This window comes from Argentina silus (genome assembly GCF_951799395.1).
Source record: "Argentina silus genome assembly, chromosome: 1".
Classification (NCBI taxonomy): domain Eukaryota; kingdom Metazoa; phylum Chordata; class Actinopteri; order Argentiniformes; family Argentinidae; genus Argentina; species Argentina silus.
In genome coordinates this window covers 38,141,326-38,167,056 of record NC_139655.1, presented here as the reverse complement: position 1 = coordinate 38,167,056, position 25,731 = coordinate 38,141,326, and the positions used below count along the sequence as shown (strand labels likewise).

General features: G+C 42.1%; 1 protein-coding gene across 8 annotated transcripts in view; it reads left to right on the top strand.

The window, feature by feature from the left end:
• Nucleotides 1-216: 216 nt before the first annotated feature.
• The window catches only part of dlg1b (discs large MAGUK scaffold protein 1b), a 108,219-nt gene continuing 82,704 nt past the window's right edge, over nt 217-25,731 (top strand). For 5 of the 8 annotated variants that reach the window (XM_083673594.1, XM_083673591.1, XM_083673589.1 and 2 more), the window contains exons 1-4: nt 217-897; nt 2,606-2,737; nt 23,667-23,830; nt 25,257-25,328. In XM_083673594.1, the coding sequence (XP_083529720.1) occupies nt 879-897; nt 2,606-2,737; nt 23,667-23,830; nt 25,257-25,328 (387 nt within the window). In that variant the 5' untranslated portion in view covers nt 217-878. The remainder of the gene's footprint in view (nt 898-2,605; nt 2,738-23,666; nt 23,831-25,256; nt 25,329-25,731) is intronic. The other 3 variants (XM_083673595.1, XM_083673593.1, XM_083673592.1) reach the window with 1 other exon arrangement.

Genomic DNA, 25,731 nt, shown 5'->3' with positions numbered 1-25,731 from the left:
CTAAACCATGACTCATGATGTCCATGTCACATTGTTTTGAGACGGAGCTTTGAGCTGGCAACGCGGTCATGCCAGGGGAGCCGCCCGCCGTAAACACCGAAGGTAATCAGCTGTAACTTGGTGCACCGGTTGTCGCCCAGATAGACTAAACAAATGCTCGAACCGTACAGTACTTCCAACCATGAGACGCCATTTTGGAGGAAAGTTTGGAATTTTCTGACATAGGAAGAAAAAAAAGAGGAGGGCATAGCGAAATAAGTTTGACACGAAGGAATACACTCGTATGAGTGGAGAAAGAGTACGAGGGAAACATTGGAGGGACAAAGGATGTACAGCGGAGTCACGGCCTGAGTTTACTCAACTGGATTTGCGTTTTGGAGTTTTTTTTTTTTGAAGACCTATTGCTGCAAGCGACGTCAAGCCCACAATCTCTTACAATAGTTGAGTGGACTCCTAGGCATGCACAGACGAACGATAGTTGGTCGTTAGTATACTCAATACACGTTTTTTCTGCGTTGTATGGATTTGAACGGGCACTCGCACCTAGTTAGTGAAAGACCGACTATTGCATATATGGTGTCGTGGCGTCCCCTCTTCGCCGCTGTCAGGTTCAAGAAGTGCAGCTGTCAGCTAGCTGGTGTTCCGTGGTTGTGTTTTTAGCGGGGATCTCCTGAACGCCCACACATTACTGTAGCTTTTACTGTCACAGGGACGTGACAGTGTTGGAAGGCAACGTTGATACAGAACTTGCTGTTTTACTGTGGAGGGGGTTTTCCTATCCCTTGGCAGACTGATATTGGACACCAGGAGAGTGAGTGTTCTCTAAAAAACACAGCTATATCTCCGACTGGCGGTATAGCTGGCTAGCAAGCCTAACCATGCCAGTACGAAAGAAAGGTAAGCAGCTTTCCCTCACTGTGGCTCTGTTGCTAACTCATGTCATCCCTGACAACATATCCTAATGTTACTTACAGTGCGGAGAGCCGTTAAGAAAGAACTGTCAGCGAACCACTTTGAATTGGCTGAACTAAGAAGTCGATTGAACCTAGTTTCTCTCCAAAGTTATGTACGAAAGAGATCAATTGAATGAAATAACATATCACCTCATTTTCGTGATTGGAGAGATCAGGATTTATTTAATTTGGTGATCACGAAAGCTGTTCTCCGGAGATCAAGAGAGACTTTTTTCCATTGAATTCCGTGTTATTTAAGCATCCGAAGCGTGATTTAGGATTACGGTTGAATGAGTCATATATTTTGAACATCCTACCTAGGCTGATTCGGTGCTACTTCTTGCTTGGCAGATGAACACATTTGAATCAACCTTTGTAAAACATTGATGTTTCGGCCATGCTGGCCTTCATCAGAATGAATGGACAGAATCAATCAACCTGGATGAGTCCAGGTGTGGCGGGGAGCGGACAGGGCTATAGTGCTGAAATGCCCCTGTTGGAAGTTATTTTCTTATTTTAGGTTATGGGTAGTGGGCAGTCCCACTCTTGTTATTTTTTATTGGATAGAGATAGTAAAGAGGAAAGGGTATGTCAGCAGGGCATGGGCCGGATTCAAACCCATGCCAACATGGGCATGTGTGTGCACTGTAGGCCACGGTGCTAGACAAGTGGACCACCCCAGGCCATGGAAGTTGTTTTCTGAGAACCCAGGTTCAAGCTTCTCTCGGGCTGAGTGTGTCCAGCCTGTGACCTTGTGTGTCCTTCCAGTATTCCTTTTCTTTGTGCTCTGTGGTTGCATCCCCATCAGACATAATGAATTCAGAAATTGAAAAAAGTTGGACGATAACTTGGCAACAGGACCCTATCCGCCGTCAATTCCCGCCGAACATTCACTTGGAACTCATCATGATTGATTGATTGCTGCAGTTTAGATGAAGCATTTAACATTGTACAAATACTTAGAGTAGTAACTATAGAGTAAACCTGGAGCATCCCAACATGATGCTCAGTGCCACTCGTTACATCACCTGCTCATTAATTTGCTAAGTAAGGCTGATGATATCACAAGGTACCCATCAGGCTTATCATTTAGGCAGCATGTTACAACACAGAAAGCAGTAGGTTAGCCTATATGTCTGACAATTCGTGCTGAAGTAGGCCTGATGTGGTGTAGCTTGGGACTGTTATACAAAAATAAATAATGTTTCTCTTGATTGTGACAACTTTTCTTATGATCATGAGAGAACTTACATTTTGATCTCGACACAGGCTAATAAAAATGTATCTTGAAGTTTCTTGTCTCGACAAAACAACTTTAGTGATCTTACCAGTTATCCAAGCTTGACTATAACGATACATCGTTACCAGTTGCAGCTTCTCTGAAAAGAAGTCATTTTCTATTGAACAATGTTTGAATGCTTGAAATATGACTGTTCAACCTCTCATGTAACCATACAGCCAGTAAAGCAGTGTAGTACCTCAGATGTTAGTAACATGTCAGTGTAGTACCTCAGATGTTAGTAACATGTTAGTAGGCCCCTTCACATTGTAGGCAAGTTTCTCTTGCAGCTTCTATCAAGCCAACATCTACAGCTATAATGATTAATGTTGTGTACTTTCCTCCACTCCTCTTACGAATTCTGATTGTCCAGATGCACAACGAGCCCTGCTACTCTTGGAGGACTACCGGACTAAACTTAACCACACAGAGGACAGACAGCTGAGACACTCAATCCAGAGGGTCATCGACATCTTCCAGAGTAACCTTTTCCAGGCATTAATAGGTACGTTTACCACTATTGTCACCGTCCTTTTTAGATTCAGGGATATCTAGTGACCATCTCCATACAGTCGTATCGAACTTTGAACGTAATGTGCCAGTTGACACCAGCTTTTAAAAAGTTCATATTGCGCTCGACTGAATAAAGCAACATCTCACAAAAGTAACAGTTCCTCTAGTTTTATTTGACATGCTTTGACCCCATTTCATTTAACCTCAAGCATAGGTCATTTACAAAGATGTGATATCCATTGTATTGAGTGATGTCTTGTGAAGCCATTTTTCTGCCCTCGTGGGCTACTCCGTAGAGGCTGCACTGCCGTCACACAAGAACGTTAGGCTATAATGTTCCTCATACCCTAGTGTGACTTCAGTCCTGCTATTGGCTGCCATTCAGGGCTTGCCAGATAATCTTAGGACACATCCCCAAATGTAAACCAGATGGACACTCAACAGTCAACCAGGCCTTAATGACAAGAGTAGTCTTTTTGTACCCACTTTCCAAAGACAAGAATAGTCTTTTTACCCGCTTTCCAAAGACAAGAATAGTCTCACGTTGCACCCTTGGACTGAATCAAAAGGGTGTGTCTCTAAATATTGCCTGTTATATTTGGCAACAAAGGTTGCCAGAAATATTTGTAAAATACAAAGTGTGACTTTTTATTTTATATGTATTTGTTTTTGTGTGTTTGACCTCATGTGCCTTATTTAGTCCATAGGGTGTATGAGGTTTTCACTTACTTGCAGTCTACATTTATCCAATGACTCTTCACCTATACCTCCCTCTATGGCCCATGCACACCAGGTCACACGCATGCTTTTGTCAAGGACGTCCCCATATCGCTCCACATGGTCCCATGTGAAGTCACTGCAGTTGTCTGTCATTAGATGCATCCATCAGTTATGATTGACTAATTGGCTAATCGAAAAAGTTAGACCAATAATGCCTAACTAGACTGAATTCCTAACAAACTCATTTTTGAAATCAACTGCCCATTTGAGAATGACATCCAAGGCCCCAGGGCCCTGGCTGATAAACAGTACTCCAGGCGTAACGGTTGCCTAGTCCGTGCAAACGCTGGGTGGAAAGTAACTGAGCAGCAGGAATGTGGACTGGCCTGTTTGAGTTTCCCAGGAGTGGCTGGCTCTGTGCCAGGGACTCTGGCTGTCTGACTCCCAAGGTGTAAAAAGCTCCCAGTCTTCAGCACCACCACCAACGGACGGTTCAGTCACAGACCACAAATGGGGGGGAAATTATCTCTATTTCATATGTATTGCCTGCTGGTTAATGGTACTCAGAGCCCAGTTGCCATTAATGTATGTGCTAGACACCTTTTAGAAAAATTCATGTTCAGGTTAAGTGTCCTGAATTGTAGCAGTATTTAGGATTATGCACATTTCCCCTGCGTTACATGTCAGGAATATACGTTTGAAAGCAATAGTGCACTTCATTGTCACCTTATCATGATTTCACATGTAGCTTGGCTGTGGTAAATTCACCATGACAGTTTTTGGATATTTAGTTCCCTTTCTGAGATACTTGATATACTGGTATGACATGAGTTGGCGTGTTTAGTTCCAGAATTCATGACACCCTACGGCAATGCTGATTCAACATAATGTAAAAATATCCTAAAATTTGGTGAACTGAAGAAGCCAAGGAACGTTTCAGACATATTACGTTGAAAATAAAGTGCACTAGGGCTGGCATGGTCAACTTGTATCGTTGGTTATACTGTTATGGACAACAGCCTTTTTGAAAATTTGCAAAAAGCATCCTGCACACATTGAAAGGTTCACTATCACATTTTTGGCTTGTAGCCTAAGTAACACTTGCTTTTTTTTAATACATCAAATAATTAAAATGGCAGATTAGTTGTTGAGGTTTAAAGAATATAGCCTCCTGATATGAAGTGTAGCCAAAACATTTTTCAGACAGCTTCCCTTTATAAAATATAGCCTATTTTGTCTTCAGATCAACTTTTGTGGCAGTGCATCCCATCTATTGGTGCAGTCCCTTGAACGGAACTATGACGGGACGCTCTTGTCTGGGTGATGGTGTAGTTTCAGCTTTAGGGTCAACAGCTTGGCTACCTGAACGCTAGCTCCCGTCCTTGGCTTCAAAGCGAGTGGGAAAATACATGATTTGTCGCTAGGCAGTGCTTTAGCTAGCAAGCTAGCTAGCAGCAATTATGATAAGACAAACTTTGTAGGCATTTGGTAGAATATTAGAATGGTTACAACGTTTATGTTAATTGCATGACAATTAATAGTTACCCAAAATGTGTTTCTTTTAACATTTGTCGTCTTGCCATCTTAATCTACATGCTGCTCTGATAGGTTTCGCAAGAAGCCAGAAAGGTCCATGCATCCTGTGTGTTCTGTAGCATGGCCCATGAGGCTTGTATACACACACACACACACACACACACACACACACAAGCTGACACCCTGGCTGTCTCTCACACACATGTATGCACACTTTGTCTCCAATAGGCAAACATGGACACGCATACGCAGACACACACACACACACACACCTATTTCTTTCCCTAACCACAGACTCTCTCTTGTATCCAGGCACGCACACACTGACATTCCACCATCTGAGTGTTGCTAATGAAAAATAGATTGATGCCACAGTTTCCAATCTAGCCCATCCCCCACCCCCCCGCCTCCAAGATATATATGCAGAGGGCCGAACAAAATGTAATCTGTCTGTTGACATGATGATTACCCCAAGTTGTAATCCTCCTGCTGCTGATTTACTGTGTGTTTACTCCATGGTAGAGACCAGACCAACAGCACAGAGAGGGAGAGGAAGGGATTGGCCTGCAGAGAGAAGAAAGAGAGGGAACTGTAGAGAAGACAGAAGAGAATACCAAAGAGGGAGAGCGAAAATACTACAGACTCAGTGCCCAGTGTTTTGCCATTGAGTAGCTCCCGCTTAGGCTTGTACTGTAGTTGATGACATCTCATCTATACACATTGAAGACATGTTTGATGTTCTCTGACTCATTGTCTACCTAACTAAGTTGTACAAAGTATTTAACAGAATACTCAACCTGTCAGGTTGTGAACCAAATGTGCAACAACTGAGCTGAACATCAAGAGCCTTAATGAATGGAGCCTTTTATTGGATTATGTCACAGTACCGTTGTGTAGCATACAGTCTTCAAATGGGATAATATGGTAATATGATAAGTGGTTAGGCTACTGCTAACTCCTGTCTTGACTACTGGATGGCAGTAACAGCGTAGTGTTTGTTATAAACTCCTGCCTAAGATAAAAATCTAACCTGGGAGAACAGGCCTACACTGTTCTGAAGCAACTGAAACGGTATCCCACAATTCCACAGTAGCTCCATTTTATTAGATCAATTCCACAGTGGCTCCATTTTATATCAATACAAGCACTCTGTTTAAGGTCGGGCTTTACTCACAGTCTTTGTCCCCAGAGAACAGAACAGCAAACACTAGACACAGGAACCTGGGAAACCATGGGGCACAGGAGACAAAAATGTGAGCGTTTGTTTTGACAGCCTTGTTGGTGGTTGGGGGCTACTTTTGAATTTATTTAATTTCTTTTTTTTCTTTTTTCTTCTTATTTTTTTATATAAATATAAAGCTCATGAATTAAGTCTTGATTTCACCCTCACCGGCTTATAACACACTTTGTTCTTGTACTACGGTGTCCTTGTTTATTATCCTGAAGCACAGTGCATACAGTACATATTCACGCCTTGTTTGAAACTCTGGTGATTCCCCTAAATATGTGTGATTTTGTTTTTTTAAAAACTATATCTTTGTTAAAGGTCCCCCCTAGTGCTTGAATGAGGAGATGCATCCAGTTCCTATTTGACTCACTTGCTCACATTGTGGTGAATGATGAAGGGACCAATTTGTTCCATTAGCTTATTTACAGATTAATCCCCCCACGCCCCCTCCAGTCTGACCCAGTTTGACCCCTTTGCCTCTGTATGTAATCCTGATCGCCCTTGTCAACGACTGCCTCTTCCCCGTGTCCCGGGGGAGGCTCATCCAGTTACAGTGTCTGCCTGATATCTGTGACCAGCAGTGGCTCTAACTTTCTAGGCTGGACCTGGTCAGAGGTGGATTCAACTCCCTAGGCTGGACCTTGTCAGTGGTGGATTTGTGGTCTAATACAGTTACTAAACTAAGTCATAACCCCTTCTGACATAGATTTACTCTGCAAACAAGATTATAAAATGTAATTATTGGAGCCGCTCCACCCAGTATTGACGCTCCCGAATGTACACATTCAGCTTTAACCATCCCAAAAAGAACACAAGCTCAGTCAGATATCCCTCAGCATGAATACATTTGGAGAGAGATTTGATTAGATTTAAACACTTGTGCAGGTTTATCATCTTGGTTATGAATATTAATTTGAATTAAAGTTGTGGTCTGATGATTTAGGGAAGTCCATCTGTGCCCGCAGCCAGTTGTCTTGCCAAGTCAAAGAAAGCTCAGTTATTTTTGATCTCCCTGTTCCCGGTAAGCCCTCTTCAAATTGTGCATCCAAAAATAAAGTGGCTGTTTTATGAGAAGTATTTGACCACTTGCTGTTCAGTTTCCACCTCACAGAGGACTGTCTGTACTTTTCTGACTGTAGGCAAGGCTTAGACTTTTGGTGTCTGTCAACCTTAGGACCAAAGAGGTGCCAGTGTCAATAGTCGCTTTTCCACAGCGGTGCCAGTGTGTGCCAAGGCTTACTAGAGGCAAGCTAGTGCTCATAGCCCAGTGTTTTGAGCCTAGTGAACAAGCCTGTCCACAGTTGGGGTTTCTAGCCCTGTATTTTGCCATTATTATACCCACCAATGTTAGTTTAAAAACATTGTCCAAATTAAACCTGCCCATAAGCATCGCAAGGCATGATCAATAACTTTTGTCTGAGGTCAAGGGGTAGAGCAGGTCTTAAATCTGACTTTTGGACTGGTAACAGTGGCCAGAGAGAGATTAACTACTTGTTGTAGGTTTGCTAAAAGTTCAAGTCATGTTGAAAGTCTGCTAAAAGGTATTATCATTTACCGAGATGTTTTGGAGGGAAGGTATACCGGTTTGACGATTCTAATACCGGCTCAAGCCTAGTACAGAAACATCTTGTCTGCAAATGCCTCCAAACTCATTGGACAGCGCTTCATCATAGAGAAAGACAATGACCCCAAACATACTGTCATAGCAACTACAGAGTTTTTCAGGGCCACAGAGTGGAAAATTCTTGCCTTGCCATGTCAATCACAAGATTTAAATCCAATTGAGCATCACCAGAGAAGATACCCAGCATCTGGTGAGATCAATGGGTCGCAGACCTCAGGCAACTGAAAAGTGCTAGCCAAATTAAACACTCATTTTTAGTATTTGGTCGCAAATCCTTTGCATGCTTTGTATTAACCTGTCCCAATACTTTTCTAAATGGTGAAACCAACATGTACACACACACCATCAAATAAAAGCTGTGAAGCTACACTTTAACCTCATAGAAATTTAATTTTTGTATTGAGCCAAAAGAAGACTCACTTAAAAGCTCACTTTTATTATTGATTATTAATATCCTTCAGGGCTTGTGTATTATTGGGGATATCTTCCTCGTTTCCAATGTAGAAAAAGCAAATATTTTCAACCATCAGCCAATAAGATTGGGTTTGCTTTTCCTTATTTGCGTCATTGTATGTTCAACACTAACACTTACATGCCCTGCTGGCGTTCCATGACAGACAGAATAAGTGTGTGTGGTGTGTGTGTGTGAGATATTTGAGGCCTGTGAAGTGACCAGCCGCAGCCTGTCAGAGGAGAAAGTGGAGCTGAGGGAATCAGCCCCACCGATGTGCATTATACAAATATTTACTCTAATGACCTCTTGCCTCTCCATGTGATCCAGCGGTTATTTCGAGCTCCTGTCACCCAATCTCTGTCTCTCACACAGGAGTTCTCACCCTCTTGCTGGCTGCCTCTGTTTTAGCACTTTATCGTCAGTTTGTCAAGCCGAGTGCAAATCTATAATACACAGTATTAGTTTATTACTCAATACTTTTGTTTTGTTCCAGGAAACATGATCAATCTAATTGACTAACATCTTTGGAATGGATCATTTACATTTTAGTGATCTTGGCAGACACTCTCATCCAGAGCGACTTACTTACTTTAGGCAAATGTACTTATTGTAAGTGCTTTTTAAACCTGATACAACAGATCTCAAAAGCAATCGCAACAACCGGTGTCAGTTTACATCAACTGCCCTAACATAGTCTTGTGACATCCTGTGATTTAGGTGGTGACCAAGTGGGACCAGTTAATCAGTCCTTGCTGGTAAGATAGCCATGGTTTGCATCAGAAATGGAGTCTCAACCTTGGACTTAGTTTGTGTGGGAATTGGTCTAGGTCTTAGCAACATTACATCAATCGAGCTTTTCCACTAGGACTGGGTCCCACTCCAGTCTGTATTGGGTGTAAGCACTGGTGTTGTGTTTCTACAGGGTGAGTTGGGTGAGGTGATTCTGGGGCGAGCAAGAAGGAGCAAACTGTTATCAGAAACACATGAGGTCTTCTGAGTTTCACCCTCATACCAGCATGACTACTTGTACAGTAGGTAGGGGTCTAATAGGACCAAGCCGACACTTCAGCGGGGTACGTCAGAAATTTCAAGGTGTGAAGTGTTGCCAAAAGCCACCACAAGGTGGTGACGAGCTGTGAAGCATGGGATATGCGTCTCACACTTGCAAACATCCAGCGAGCGTTTCACAGCACGCACAAACAATAACCGTCATCGGATTAATTTTCTGGAAAGTGTTTTAGTCAATTATTTTGATCACTAATGAGCTCACATGTAATGTGATAAATTGTTAATTGTAATCGCTACATCGTGAACGGAGGATGATCTCACATGAGAAGATATACCTTCGTCCATGTTTTGAAGCTTGGTGTATCAAGTTAATAATAATAATAAAATATTGTTAAATGAAGCAAATCAGGTTACTTTTGACGGGGGAATAAGTAATGGTTAGTGTGAGTGAAAAGCATGAAATGATCGGATCTCATGTTTGACACAAGGCCTATAATCTGCTCTGATAAGAGTTGCATATATTTGTCATGCACTGCAATTTACAGTAGCAGGCGCCTACTGTATGTCACCGCGCACCACCTCGCATTTTGTCCCGGTTCCGCCACCCCACAGCGTGCTCACAAAGCCAAGAGCGTTTAACACTTTAACATTAACACTTACTCACTCCCACTCTGCTCAAATACTTGAGGGGATGTACTGTAGGAATTCTATTTCGCAAGAAGGAATAATACAACGATTCATGCAGTATGGGTTATAGCAGCTCATGAATTGCAGAGATGAAGAATGGAAATGGTTTAAATATCAGGTTATTTTAACGAAGACCGAGCAATGGGACCAAGTCCTATGTACTCTCATACCGTCATCAAGCATTTTCTTACAGCACAGAAAAGCGGGTGAAATGTTTTAGTGCAATTATATTTCGTGAGGCGGTGCTGCCCAAAATGCTGTGAGGGGGGTGGTGATGTCTTTGGATAATCTTAATTTAGTGAAGAATTTAGTGAAGAATGTCTTCATGGACATTTCATAAAATAATGTCAGACATGGAATATATGTGTCCGTGAATGTGCATATTAATTAACTCATAAGAGAGTTGATTCCGCGCATTTCAGCTACATGGACATATGTACGCTCATATGCACAGAGAAGTGGGGGAGATGTTTAGCGCAGTCTGACATGAATAAGCATGAGTCGGCTTTAATAATGCAACACATTTTCATGCGAGTAAGGATTTTGGATTTCAGTTCGATAATAATGCATTTATTTTGTATAGCACTTTTTGGTGGATCGTTTGAAGGGGGAGAGTGTGTTGGATAAGTTGTCACGCCTTTGTTTGTTAATGGAAATGATCAAGAACAAGATGACCCTCTGTCATCAACCATACAGTATATCACTATAAACGTTAAACTCCTGGCTGGCTCGGGAACATCTTGCTCCAGTCACACTGGATTTTAGGTTTTAGTCTATGAATAGAAACGTGCGAAAGTGAGATTTATTGACACGGGTCTGTTTGCTACAGTCATAGAGAACAACTACCAGTCGGCTAATTCTTGATTTTCGTTACAACATGGAACAAATAAAATAATGTAATCTTGTTTTGTTCACATTATTTATCATAATACCATTGACTAGAGGCCCCTCTTATTGTGGTGGGCGATTTCAACCGGGTATCGCTGAAACAAGCAATTCCCAAACTTTACCAACACATCGATGTAAACACACGTGCCGGAAGTATTCTTGATCACTGCTACACCCCCTTCCTTCATGCCTACAAACCCCTCCTTCGACCTCCGTTCGGCAAATCAGGCCACTCCTCCATCCTGCTTCTGCCCGCCTACAGACACAATCTGAAACTCGCTCCACCCACCGTGAGAACGATCCAGGTTTGGTCCAAGGAGACAGAGGCTGTTCTACTAGACTACCTGGACAACGCGGACTGGGAAATCTACCGCGAGATGAATGACTACCTACATGGGTATGCGTAAGGAGTCATGGGATTCATACAACATGGAATACAGGAAGTTGTCCCCACAAAGACTGTCCGGCAGTTTCCAAATCAGAAACCGTGGATAAATAGCGCAGTCAGAGCTGCACCCCCCGCGAGAGATACAGCCTTCAAATCTGGTGACATCACCAACGACAAGAAAGGCCTCTACGACCTCCGCAGAGTGATCAAGGTAGCCAAACGGGAATACAGCAATAAGATAGTCACAACTATGCAGCAACAACTCACGCAGCATGTGGCAAGGGCTACACACCATCTCAGACTTCAAATGGAGACCTGGCTGCGCAGCTACTGTAGCTAGCTCTCTCCCGGACGAGCTGAATAGCTTCTACGCCCGCTTCGAGAACTCCAACGCCATCCCACCAGAGAGGACATACACCGCGGACAGCACTGCCAGCGCCCTGGTCGTCACCGAAGCAGACGTGCGCAGACAGTTCGGGCGCATCAACATCCGCAAAGCGGCTGGACCAGACGGCATCCCAGGCCGGGTGATCAGAGTGTGCGCAGCGCAACTGGCAGGTGTGTTCACGGACATATTCAACCTCTCCCTCTCCACAGGACTGGCGCCCTGTTGCTCTCACTCCCATCATGAGCAAATGCTTTGAGAGGCATGTCAAGGCCCAGATCTGCAGCATGCTCCCTCCCACCCTGGACCCTCACCAATTTGCCTACAGGCAAAACAGATCCACTGACGACACCATCGCCACCGCACTCCACTCCACCCTCACCCACTTGGAGAAGAGGAACACCTACGTGAGGATGCTGTTCGTTGATTACAGTTCAGCATTCAACACTCTTGTCCCCTCCAGGCTCGACACCAAGCTGAGGAACCTAGGCCTCAACCCCGGCCTATGCAACTGGATACTGAACTTCCTGTCGGACCGACGACAGGTAGTGAGAATGGGCTCAAAGACCTCCACCCCCCTGACCCTCAACACAGGAGCCCCTCAGGGCTGTGTCCTGAGTCCCCTCCTCTACTCCCTGTACACCCACGACTGCGTGGCCACTCATGGCTCCAACTCTGTGATCAAATTCGCTGATGACACCACAGTGATTGGCCTGATCACAGACAGCGATGAGACGGCCTACAGGAGAGAGGTTGACCGCCTGGCCCAATACAGCCAGGAGAACAACCTCTCTCTCAACACCGACAAGACCAAGGGGCTGGTGGTGGACTTCAGGAAGAAAGGCCGGGAACAGGACCCTACCACCATCAACGGGTCCGTAGTAGAGAGTGTCAGCAGCTTCAAGTTCCTTGGCGTCCATATTTCCAACGACCTCACCTGGGACGAGCACACCAATCAGGGGGTGAAAAAGGCACAACAGCACCTCTTCCACCTCAGGCGGCTGAGGAAGGTTGGCATGGGGCCCAAGATCCTGCTGACCTTCTACAGGGGCACTACCGAGAGCATCCTGACGGGATGCATCACTGCCTGGCACGGCAACTGCACCGCCTTCAACCGCAGGGCGCTGCAGAAGGTGGTGCGGACAGCTGAGTGCATCAGCGGATGTGAGTTTCCCTCCATCCAGGACATATACAACAAGCGATGTGTCAGCAAAGCCTGGAGGATCATCAGAGACCCCAGCCACCCCAATCACAGCCTGTTTGAACTGTTGCCGTCCAAAAGACGGAGCCTCCTCCGGAGCCTCAAGGCCAAAACTCAGAGGCTCTCCAACAGCTACTTCCCCCCAGGCCATCAGGCTCATGAACAAGCCTACCCCCAAACCCATGACTTTACCCCCAGCACACCCACAGAATGGACTCTACTAGCACACAATAACAACACCTCTTACACCAACGGCACAGTACAATAATAATGACATTCCACTGAACCACTTTACTTTTTTTTTTTTTTTGTACTCTACTATTTATACTGCAATTGTGTCATGTCTACTGTCTTGTGTCCCCAACAATCGTCACTGTCCAACCGTCTCACTTATATTGTACTATGTCACTTATTGTCTTGTCTCACTTATCTTGCACTGTCACTTATTGTCTTGTCCTTACCTCATTACACTACTGCGTATTTGTATTATTTGAATTTGTATGCTGCATTGTCAAGGAACCGAGCCCAATAATTTTACTCCCTGCACTTGTGTATGAGACGTAACAAAGAAACTTGAAACTTATTTGGGAGGAGCGCACCGGCAAACCCCCCCAAAAATGCACCCCTGGTTTTGGACACCCTCTGCTGTGTCCCCCTCCCGTTCCCTCTCTCCCATTCTCTTGCTTGATAGTGACTGTGTGAGCAAGTCCCCTCTCCCTCCCCTCCCATTGTAACTATACCTCAACTGCTCTGCTTTGATTGTTAATCTGAAACGATCAAGCAAACGATTGTGAAAGGCTATCTTACTGTGAGTACAACCTTTGTAGTACAATTTAAGTAATGGTATTTTGAAATAACATACCGTTAACCAGAGCTGTTGATTCATTCAGAGACTTTATTCACAGAGAACGAAGCCGTGTCAGGTTTGCAAAGTTGAACACACTTTTCACTTCCGTTACCTGTCTTTTTATAGACTTCACATAGGTCAACACCCTTCATTCAACAAACGTCTCCTTCCTGTTTACATACACCAATAATATTCAAGAACTACATTTCGTCATCCCGGGGCTACTCCCACCTGACGGGAGAGATCAATTGACCTAGGCTGTTTACAAAAGGCATCTGTCCTGGCTGTTTACAACTGTGTTTATTACTCATCTATCCTGTTTCTGCAGCTTTGATCTATTGTACTCCATTGTGTTCATACCCTCAAGTCAACCCCCACTTATCTGATCTCACCCCTTCTGAGATGTTGTGACCTTTTCCCCTAGGTGTGGGATTACAACCCTTATATTGTCTTTAAATTTACCATACCTTCAAAAAAGTATTTTACACACATCACATGTGTCCAATGCAATGTATGCATGAATCGGAAAAAAAACATTTGTCATCAGTAATTTGAAAACATGTGAATAAGACCGTAAATAAAAAAATAAAAAAAATCACCACACACACCTGTCAGACACACCTGTCAAGTGGCGACTGCCGGTGTCTTGGGCTGAACAAATTTGTCGGATATCCAAGTTAAGCTATATAAGCTAGACCAAACTTTTTTGCCTATGTAGGCTATATGGCTCAAAATGCAGTGCAAACATCCTTCACAGCTCTTATCACCACCTGTACAACTCAAGCTACAGTACCTACTGTAACTGAAACAATACATCTGTTATTACATGTCTCAACGTGAAACAAAACCGGTGCTTACCCGCAACTGAGCTAACTTAACAGTGCATACAAATTCTTTTAAAAGTGACAAATCACACTAATAATTTGTCTTGGAAATAAAGAGGTTTGATGGTTTTGTAACATAAGTAGCAGCCTAGCCTGGCCAAATAATGGAAGGGCACAGCATACTTCACATTAATCCCCACACATTTAAAAAGCACGAGGCTACAATGTGGTCTACAAACATAAGCTTAAATCGGCAACTTTATAAGGTTGTGGGTTTGATTCCTGCTGGGACCATATATACTGAAATGTATGCACTCACTGCAATGTAAGTCGTTTGGATAAAAGCGTCAGCTAAATGGCATATATTATATTATGAGTGAGCAGTGTTTTACATTGAGTTGACGAGAAGGCTGTTCACACCCTATTATGACGTTTTTAATGATGACAACTGTAGACTACTTTTCCATCCAGTCTCAATCCCACTGAAACCCAAAATCCTCACTCCTGTCTTGCATGAAAATCTCTAACTTCATTCTGTAATCAATAGGTTGCATTTGTAAGGTTTTTTATGTCAGATTGCGTTAAAACATTTCCCTGTTTCTCTGCGCTGAGTGAATGCGTGATGATGGTATGAGAGTAGATAGGAGTTGGTCCCATTGCTTGGTCCTCGTTAAGATAACCTGTTATTTAAACCATTTCCACTCTTCATCTCTGTTGTTCATGAGCTGCTATAATAAACTCTATTTTACCAATCTGTCTGATGAGGCTCATTATGGTCATTATTAGTGATTTTAGGATGGATCTCTTCAAACATCCTTTCCAGCTCTTGTCACCACCTTGTGGTGGCTTTTGGCAGCACTTCACACGTCTTCACAACTTGTTGTTGTTGCTGTGGCAGTGACGTTCAAAATAACTCTCTTGTAAAAACTCATTGGATCACTGATGACAAAAAGGTCATTGCAAAGAGTATGATAGCCAATTGCAGACTCCAAATGCAAAGCTTTGAATCAAGAATAGTCTCTTCTGCCTGCACAAATGACGTAACACACCTGATCAGAAACACCCGTCAAGTCAATTACCCTGAAATAGGAGGACTACCTATACAAAGTGGTGGTGTTTTTTAAATGGTGATATCAATATTTATACAAATACCCTCAAATAAAAGCTTGAACTTATGAAGCTTTTTTGCTTTAATTGATTTTGAATTCAAATCCAAATGTCTGGAATATAGAGCCAAAAGAAAAAAAACAATACTTCACTGTCCAAATACTTATGGAGGGAACTGTATTTTGGTTTTATATAGCAGGAGTCTAGCTTGCCCTGTTAGCTGATGAAGGACTCAAAGTGATCAATAATGAAGGATCAGACAGTGGATCTTCAGAGTACAACATGATGTCTTTATTTACGAGACAAGTGCAGGCAAAACAGGTGCAAAGTGGACGCCTGGGAGAAAGTTCTGGATTAGCCATTTATTTAATGGTACAGTATAAGTATAATTCTTGTGTGCATTCACAGTTATACCTGTTTCTACGTCAGATTTAATGTTGCACTGATTGGTCTTTTATTATGTGAGGAATCAAAATCAGCCTATTATATGAGAACACCATAACACGTTTTGGGTTTCAAATCAACAGTAAGCTGTTTACATCAATTTCTTGCAGGGTATGAAGCAGATGTTAGACCTTGACCAAATAACTAGCTCCTTCTTCTCCCGGTCTTATCTTCCCCTGTGCCAGACTCTGGTGACAACAAACTCTCTGGGTCTCACAAGATAACAACATTAAGGAGTAAAACTCTTCTCTAACTCATGCATGTGACTTCACACTCACAGACAAAGAGACTGTTATCAAAAGTTTACTACATTGTTGATATGTCAATATGTCAAACAGAGCAATAGTATTCAAAGTCAGAATCACTACATCCCCGCTTCTACGGTTAGGTCCGGAAATATTTGGACAGTGACACAATTTTCATAATTTTGGCTCTGTACACCACCACAATGGATTTGAAATGAAACAATCGAGATGCAATTGAAGGGCAGACTTTCAGCTTTAATTCAAGGGGTTGAACAAAAATATCGTATGAAACGTTTAGGAATTGCAACCATTTTTATACACAGTCCCCCATTTTCTGGGGCTCAAATGTAATTGGACAAATTAACAATCATAAATAAAATGTTCATTTTTTTAATACTTTTTTAATCCTTTGCAGGCAATGACTCCTCCTTTGTGATGCTTTGCCAGGCCTTTACTGCAGCTGTCTTCAGTTGTTGTTTGTTCGTGTGTCTTTCTGTCTTTTAGTTTTGTCTTCAGCAAGTGAAATGCATGCTCGATCGGGTTGAGATCAGGTGATTGACTCGGCTATTGCAGAATATTCCACTTCTTTGCCTTAAAAAACACCTGGGTTGCTTTCGCAGTATGTTTTGGGTCATTGTCCATCTGTACTGTGAAGCACAGTCCAATCAACTTAGCTGAATTTGACTGAATCTGAGCAGACAGTATATCCCTAAACACTTCAGAATTCATCCGGCTGCTTCTGTCTTCTGTCACATCATCAATAAACACTAGTGACCCAGTGCCATTGGAAGCCATGCATGCCCATGCCATCACACTGCCTCCACCCTGTTTTATAGATGATGTGGTATACTTCGGATCATGAGCAGTTCCAAGCCTTCTCCATACTTTTGGTCCCTTCATTCTGGTACAGGTTGATCTTAGTTTCATCTGTCCAAAGAATGCTGTTCCAGAACAGGGCTGGCTTTTTTTAGATGTTTTTTTTTAAGTCTAATCTGGCCATTCTATTCTTGAGGCTTATGAATGGTTTGCACCTTGTGGTGAACCCTCTGTATTTGCTCTTGTAAAGTCTTCTCTTTATGGTAGACTTGGATAATGATGTGCCTACCTCCTGGAGAGTGTTCTTCACTTGGCTGGATGTTGTGAAGGGGTTTTTCTTTACCATGTGAAGGATCCTGCGATCATCCACCACTGTTGTTTTCCGTGGACGTCCAGGCCTTTTTGTGTTGCCGAGCTCACCAGTGCGTTATTTTTTTTTCAGAATGTACCAAACTGTTAATTTGGCCACTCCTAATGTTGCCGCTATCGCTCTAATGGATTTTTTTTATTTTTTTGCAGCCTAAGGATTGCCTGTTTCACTTGCATTGAGAACTCCTTTGACCGCATGTTGTGTGTTCACAGCAACAGTTTCCAAATGCAAATGCCACACTTGGAATCAACTCAGACCTTTTATCTGCTTAATTCATATATAAATAACAAAGGAATAGCCCACACCTGTCCATGAAACAGCTTTTGAGTCAATTGTCCAATTACTTTTGTCCCTTGAAAAAGAGCTGTAATTCCTAAACCCTTCCTCCAATTTGGATGTGAATACCCTCAATTAAAGCTGAGAGTCTGCACTTTAATTATATTATATTATATTCATTATATAACTGTAACTTGAATATGTTTTGGCAAACAGCTAAAATAACAAAAAATGTATCAAGAGTCCAAATAAATATGGACCTAGCTGTATATCTCGGCCTTTTAATGGCTGCGGGGGCTGTCTCCCGGGAATTTAGGCTCTGTACAGAACCCCCGACCAACCCTCAGATAACAGGTTATGGATCCTCAGCCTGAGGGGTCTTACCCTGTCAGATGCTGACTGGTCCTATGTAGGTTGGTGTCGATTAGATTCACTCCGCTGTTAACGGTCTACATCCCATAGTTCCTCCCATATCTTCCCCTACCCACCTCAGCTGAACTGAAAAATCACCCCAAACCTAAAAACTGTACACAGAAGTGGGTAGTCTCTATGGTTAACGACCGCTCTAATCTGATATGAGTGCCAGTTGGTGTGGTTGCGGATAAAAGGTTTATCGGTAAGGATAATTTACCCAAAGGAGGTAATAAGAGGCCAGATATAACCCTTCAGATCCTAAGATGTATTATTCACAGTAGTCTATAATATTTTATGTTACCAGGAGGAGGCTAAAAAGGCTTATGAGGGATGGAATGACTAAAAATATAAAAATAAAAAATAATAATAAAAAAAAAATAATACAAATTTAGAATAAAAATTGAGAGAACTGTTCCTTTAAATGCAGGTTAAATTCTTTAATGATGGCTTAAAACATTACAGGCAGAGTGATTAAATGGTAAAATGCTAGTATTCAAAAATGATAAAAATTAGAAAATAATAAAACCTATCAAGTCTGTCCCTACTCTGCCTGTGAAATTTAGAGAAGTCCCAGTTTCACTTGTACAGGGCGAAGCCGGTTCTTCTATCCGCCAGAGCTGTTGTTATATAAACAAAGGTCCGCCAAGGTCCTCCGTTGTACTAGTGTGGCGAGGCCGACAGTCAGAATTCAATCAGAGTGTGAGCTCTGGACAAGGAGATCCTGCTCGGGTGCTAGAGTATGAAAAACTCATGTTTCCACTCCGGGATAATCTTCAGCACACTCAGTCCTGCTCCGGTCCTTCAGGTGTTACGCTCCGCAGCGGGGAATGACCGTTGTACTGCTCCAGGGAGCTCTTTTTATAATTTGCAATGGGGCTTTCCTTTACCCCCACCCTTTCTTATCTAATTCATTTCGTCAGGCATTGAATTCGATCTAATTCATTACATCACCCTGAGTTCGCACCCATGCTTAGTCATGGGCATAAGGGCACCTGTTGTTATGTCTACTAGACATACTTATCACTCTCCTGCTCAAACTGGACTCAAGGCCACTTCTTATTGTGGACTTCTGCAATCCTACTCTATTTTTGTGCCATACTAATCTAGGCCTTTCTCAAAGTTAACATTTAGTACATATGGTATACAATTATCATTAGCACACATGATTAGCCTACTTCAGTAATCATCCCTGAGTAAGAATTATACAGTAAAACATTAGTATGGTGGCCTACTTCAGCAATCATTTCTGAGTAAGAATTATACAGTCAAACATTAATATGGTGGCCTACTTCAGAAATCATTTCTGAGTAAGAATTATACAGTCAACATCAATGCATTTGGTTGCCTACTTCAGTATCAGTTAAACCGTTATCACTACGAGGTCCAACCAGATATGTTGACCCGGAGTCATACACTACCTTTATAATTTCTTTTGTTCAGTTTTGCCTTTTGCACATATTTGAACTCATTTATCATTAACCAATTATATATATTTGACTCAACTTATCATTAATCGGTTACACACATTTGAATCAACTTATCATTAATCGGTTACACACATTTGAATCAACTTGTCATCAATTAGTGGTTATACACTTTTGAATCAACTTGTCATCAATCAGTTACACATCATACAGGGTCATTCCATAGATGAAATCAAGGAAGGACACTTCTCCTCCATAGGCCATTCCTGGTGGGGAATCTAACTGAAAATCCTCTGTGTCTAGAGTACGAATCGGCAATGGGTCATACCTCTGTATCTCTATGTCATGGGTTAAATCGAAGCTGAAGACTGTTTCAGGAGCCTCCTCGGGGGTCCACAGTCCCATCAGGTTTGGCAGGACGGGATCTTCAGGAACCTCAGCCATTGGCTCCAGTATGATCAATTCTGTTTTGGTAAGCGGCGAATATGGGAACTGAGGTGAGCAGGGAGAGCTGAGGGCCTCGTCCAATACCACCTCCTGGCTCCGATGGGCCCTGTGATACTTTTGGTGGTGGTGGCATGACCTCCTTCCTCTCATGCACCCTTCTGCCCCCTGTGGGCCTCTGCACACTGTACTTTGCCATTTTGCTAGGGGTTTGTATAGTGTCAGGCCTAGGTCTGTAGGCCTCAGTCTTGGTGTCTTCTTCCTCCTTTATTAATGCTCTCTTGGTCTTTGAAGTCCCCTTTGTTACTTTTTTGATTGTCATTTTTATAGTTGATGTTCTGTCAGAAGTGGTCCTGGTAGCTGAAGCTTTCTCCTTTGTGGTTTTCTTAGCTGATGCTCTGTCAGAAGTGGTCCTGTTAGTTGATGGTTTGTCAGTTGTGACTTGGTAACCTTGGGTGTGGTGTTTAGGCCGGGAAAAGGCCATACTAATCTCGCCCTCGGCGACAGGGCACAAACTGTGAAGTTGACTTATGACCTCTTCTGCTTGATCCTTCACTTCTATTACAGTGAGCTGAGCCTGCCCAAAAGCTGTACTACAGTACATCAATGTCAACAACTAGAAAAAAAAAAATCTTAAAATGGTGAACCATCCCTTTTAACTTTCAGTGAAGTTGGAACAAAATATTGAATACCATGTGCTTCAAAAAATGGCTAACAAAGTTTTAGTTTGTCTGCTGCACGCATTGTTTGAAGAATGAACTCTGAACTAACATTTCCATTGTGCAGGTTCTCTCCATTCGTCTGTCAATAGTTATGAGGTTTGCTCATGTCACAGGATATGTGTAATATTTCCAAAACATTTCACTTGGAAGGCATGAAGATTGCATGGCAGGTATCTCGCCAAAGTCCAGTTGTTGCTCAGACAAGAAAAGCGATCTGACCTCCGTGCCACGCGCGACTGTAACCCGATGACAGTTGTAACAGCTGTGAATGACCTTTACAGCCCCTCCTCTCTACTGCACTTGACACCTCTCCCTGAAGCCATGTCTCATGTCTATATTCTGGTTATGGAATTATGGATGTGAACATGTATACCCATTACAGTAACATAACATAAAACGGTTTTGGAAACATAAAATACATTGTTTTTCAACAAACCTGTTAAGGTATGAAGGTGTAATGAATTTAATTGGAAAGGTGGCTAAATCACCTCAGGTGGATCAATGTCTTTTTCTCATAACTTAAGTCTGAATACAGCTGAGGCAGGATTCCTGTGTAGCTTCTGGAGATTCTTATATTAAGCCGTTCTACTACTGCTAATTCCAGAGGTGCGCTGATCGTAACGTGGAACTTTGTATCGGGTCGATATGGCACTGATGGCAGTATCAACAAATATTCTCAGACATCATGAACCGGTACTGATGTGATGTCTTCAAATTTGACAGTCATTAGGCAACCAGTTTAAAACATGACTTTTTTCTTTTTTTTTCTTTTTTTTCCCCATGAAATCAGCTTTTTTAGAGCATGTAGGGCACAGGTGTCAAACTCATTCCATGGAGGGCCGAATGTCTACAGGTTTTTGCTCTTCCCATCTACTTGATGGATGAATTAAGGTCACAAATTAGTATGGAACTCCCCTCACCTGGTTGACAAGGTCTTAATTGAAAGGAAAAAACTAAAACCTGCTGACACTCGGCCCTCCATGGAATGAGTTTGACACCTGTGATGTAGGGGGTAAAACCAAATCTGCCCCCCTTATTGAGATCCCTTCCCCCGGTGGCACAAATGGCCATTGTGAGCTCTCACTTTGAAGGGAGTGATGCTTTGGGAATGTTTGAACACTGAGTGTCATTTGGCCGATAAGACAAGGGTCATTTACCCTTGCAACAACGCTTGATTTGAATACTGATGGTTGAAAGCTCTCTCTCTCTCTCTCTCTCTTTGTGTCCGCCATAAGTATATGAAAGCGGAAGCATTTTGTCTTCTTTTAACACTATCCTCCAACAGTTTGGATTTCAGATATTACAGTATGAGATTCTCAGCTTTAATTCATCGTTTTCTTTTTCCAGATTGGTTTCACCATTTAGAAATTGCAACCCTTTTATACATTGTGCCCTTATTTTAGGGCACCAAAAGTAATGGGACAATTGGCTTGACAGGAGTTTCTGGTTAGTCAGGTGTGTTCCATCACATCATTTGTGCAGGCATAACAGAGCTGTCAATGTCTAGTATTGATTCTACACTTGCGTTTGCTTTTGGAATCTGCTATTGGTGTCTGTCAACATAATATATATAATAATATATGCCGTTTAGCTGATGCTTTTATCCAAAGTGACTTACATTGCAGTGAGTGCATACATTTTTCAGTATATATGGTCCCAGTGGGAATCAAACCCACAACTTTAGCGTTGTTAACGCCATGCTCTGACGCCACAGAGGACCGTGAGACATCAATGAAAGTCAAGGAAGCCATTATGAGGCTGAAATATTAGAAAAATCTATATCAGAAATATAGCCAATACCTTAGATTTGCCAAAATCAACACTTTGTAACATCATTTAAAAAAAGAAAGAAAGCACTGGTGAGCTCAGCAATCGCATACTGGCTAGTAGGCCAAGGAAGACTTCTAGAGTGTATGACTAAAGAATGCTCAACATAATTAAGAAAAACCCCAAAATAACTGTCCCACAGATCAGGAACACTCCCCAGGAGGTAGGCGTGAATTGATCTGAGACTGCCATCCACAGAATATGTCACCAGCCAACTACAGAGGCTTCATAATGGCTTCCCTGACTTTCATTGATGTCTCTTTGGTCCTCATGTTCACAGACACCAATAGCAGACTCCAAAGGCAAACACAAAAACTAGAATCAATACAAGACATTAACAGCTCTCTTTTGACTGCACTAATGATGTGACGGAACACATCTAGCGTACCAAAAACACCTGTCAATCCAATTGTCCCATCACTTTTGGGTACCCTGAAGTAGGGGGACTATGCATAAAAAGGGTTGTAATTTCTGAATGGTGAAACCAATATGTACACAAATACCATCAAATAAAAGCTGAGAATCTCTACTTTCACCTCATAGTAATTGGAGTGTCGAGCCAAAAGAAGAAAAAATGCTTCACCGTCCCACTACTTACGCAGGGCACTGTGTGTATATATCTCATCTATCTCACCTTCTCACATCTCATTTACCATGAGGGTAGAATGTAACATTTATTTGATGTATTCTTGCTCTAGCCAACCCAAACTCAACAATTATTGCACATTGTGGTAATTAAATGGAGTCAGATAATTAATATTACAGTATGCTTTGTTATTAACAGTACAAATTTCCATGCTAATTCATCTTATTATAATTGCCAACCTATGAGTCTACAGTATACTGTAGCCTACTTGTCATGATTTGTTTATCACGTGATGTTCTGTTGATAAGAAGGTAGAGTTGCTCTGAATGCCATGATATTAACATGAATGCAATTTAGAAAATAAATGAGTTGTTGTCCATGACATTCAGTCCATTCAGTATGATACACAGGCTCACCACGCCTGTCTCAATCACCACATCTCTTGTCCCGTCACAGATATCCAGGAATTTTACGAAGTGACCTTATTGGATAATCAGAAATGTGTGGAACCCCCAAAGGCAGTTGAGCCTATGCCACCTGTCAACCTGTGGGATTTCTCCAGCCTTCAAAGCACAACAGTGACCTCGGAAACCCTGCCCAGCCTTAGCACCAGCATAGAGGTAAGATGGAACAGCTGCCATAATCAATGATTATGTACAGTATGTCATATGTTGCATCTAGATTAGTTCCACTGAATGGCATATACGTCATATTTCTGTGGATATACATTGTTTTTGTCCATAATGTCCACAATGTCTCCATTTTGACCCATAAGATGCTCCCATGGATGTGAAATACATGTTTGAAGTTACCCAGTCTGTATGAGATATGGGTTTAGGGACATGGAAGTAGTCTAATACATTTCAGTAAATTAGGAAACATAAAGAAAGCATACCTGTTTTATAATAAGACACATAAACCATTTCCTTAATGAGATGCATATTCATATAGGAATTGTGTGTGATATATATATGTCAAGGAATTGTACGTATGGAATTGTACATACAGAGTTAAACATTCCTGTTTGATGTTATGATGACTTGACTAGTACTTGAGTGAGTGCCACTGTCACTAACAACATATGTTACTCATGTTATCCATGTTAACATGCAATACTTTTGAAGAGCATGAGATTGTCTCCACACCACCAATTCAAAAGTATTTATTTGCATATAAAAGAGCTCTGTGTTTTTTTGTTATCCTCCTGTACATACATGCTTTGATTCAACTGTGAACCAGGAAGTCACGATAGTTCCACTGAGCATCCAATCAAATCACAAATAATTCATCCATTCTCATATGGACTGCGTCATTAGCTTCTGAGTATTGACTAGTGATAACTAGTTTGATTGCTTTTTTTAAAGATAGCTGCAAAGACACTGGTAAAACTGTTGCTGGTAAAACTATTGCTGGTAAAAACTTATTTTGATTTGAGATAATATGAATTATGACATTTTATAATATTTGTTTCTCCTGTGCATTATGACATAATGCATTGTTGGTGATGTTTGTCTTTTTAGGCCCAATTTCTCAGTTGTAGCGCCAGTTATCAGGATATAGATTGATACTTGGCTTAGTCCTAGACTATAAAGAATCTTCAATGGAGCATTCGTGCAGTGGAAAAAAGAGCTGCTGCGATGCATAACAAAAGCAGAAATATCTTATTCAAACAGGGTTTGACCTCTTATTACTTACTTATTACTTTGCTAACCAATTCAGGGCTAAGCCACATTCAATCTGGGTCAAAGGTCTTGCCTTTTTGGATATTGGTCCAACATGAGAACATTTCTAAATATTACGTCATATGGTGTTTCACCGCAACTCCATATCATGGCATTTAATGTACCTTAAATTCAGAGCTGAGCAGGATATGGTTTTATAGTGATCTCAACCCATCATATATTTTAAAGGCATTCTTTTTCTAAGCCTTCTCTTAGCCTTTCTATTCTTTTACATTGCTGTGTACTGAATATCTGCATTGAATGCCTTCTCTCTCCCCCCCTTCTCCATTTTTCCTTGTTATAAAAAACACATGGTCATTCTTAGGACTCTCCGCTTCTAAATGAAATACTGCACACGCTGGCACAGGCCAAAGCCTTGCCCTGTGAGGTCGGACAAGTAAGTACTTCACCTCAGTGAATGGTGTGGGTGGGGATGGGGCATCTTCCCCTCGCCGCATGTCCCATCCCGTTCTTGTGTGCTTTTGACCATAGGAGGGAGACAGGGTGGGGATATGGTTCATCGTGCTTCATTCATTTGGGCTCCTCATATTGGGTCTGTACAGTACACCTCCTGTCTTCAAGGCCATGGCTTGGTCCAGTGATAGGTTTGGGTGGGATGCAGGTAGTAAGCAATTAATATTATGGATTTGTACTAATATTGAGAGAAAAAAGGCCAACTTCATTTTATATGACAAACAGCTAGAAAATCATGGGAACCAATGGGTTACACTTACCATGAAGGTATACTTGATAAAGGATTTGTAAAGCACTTATTACAGTATTAATTAAAAAGATAATTA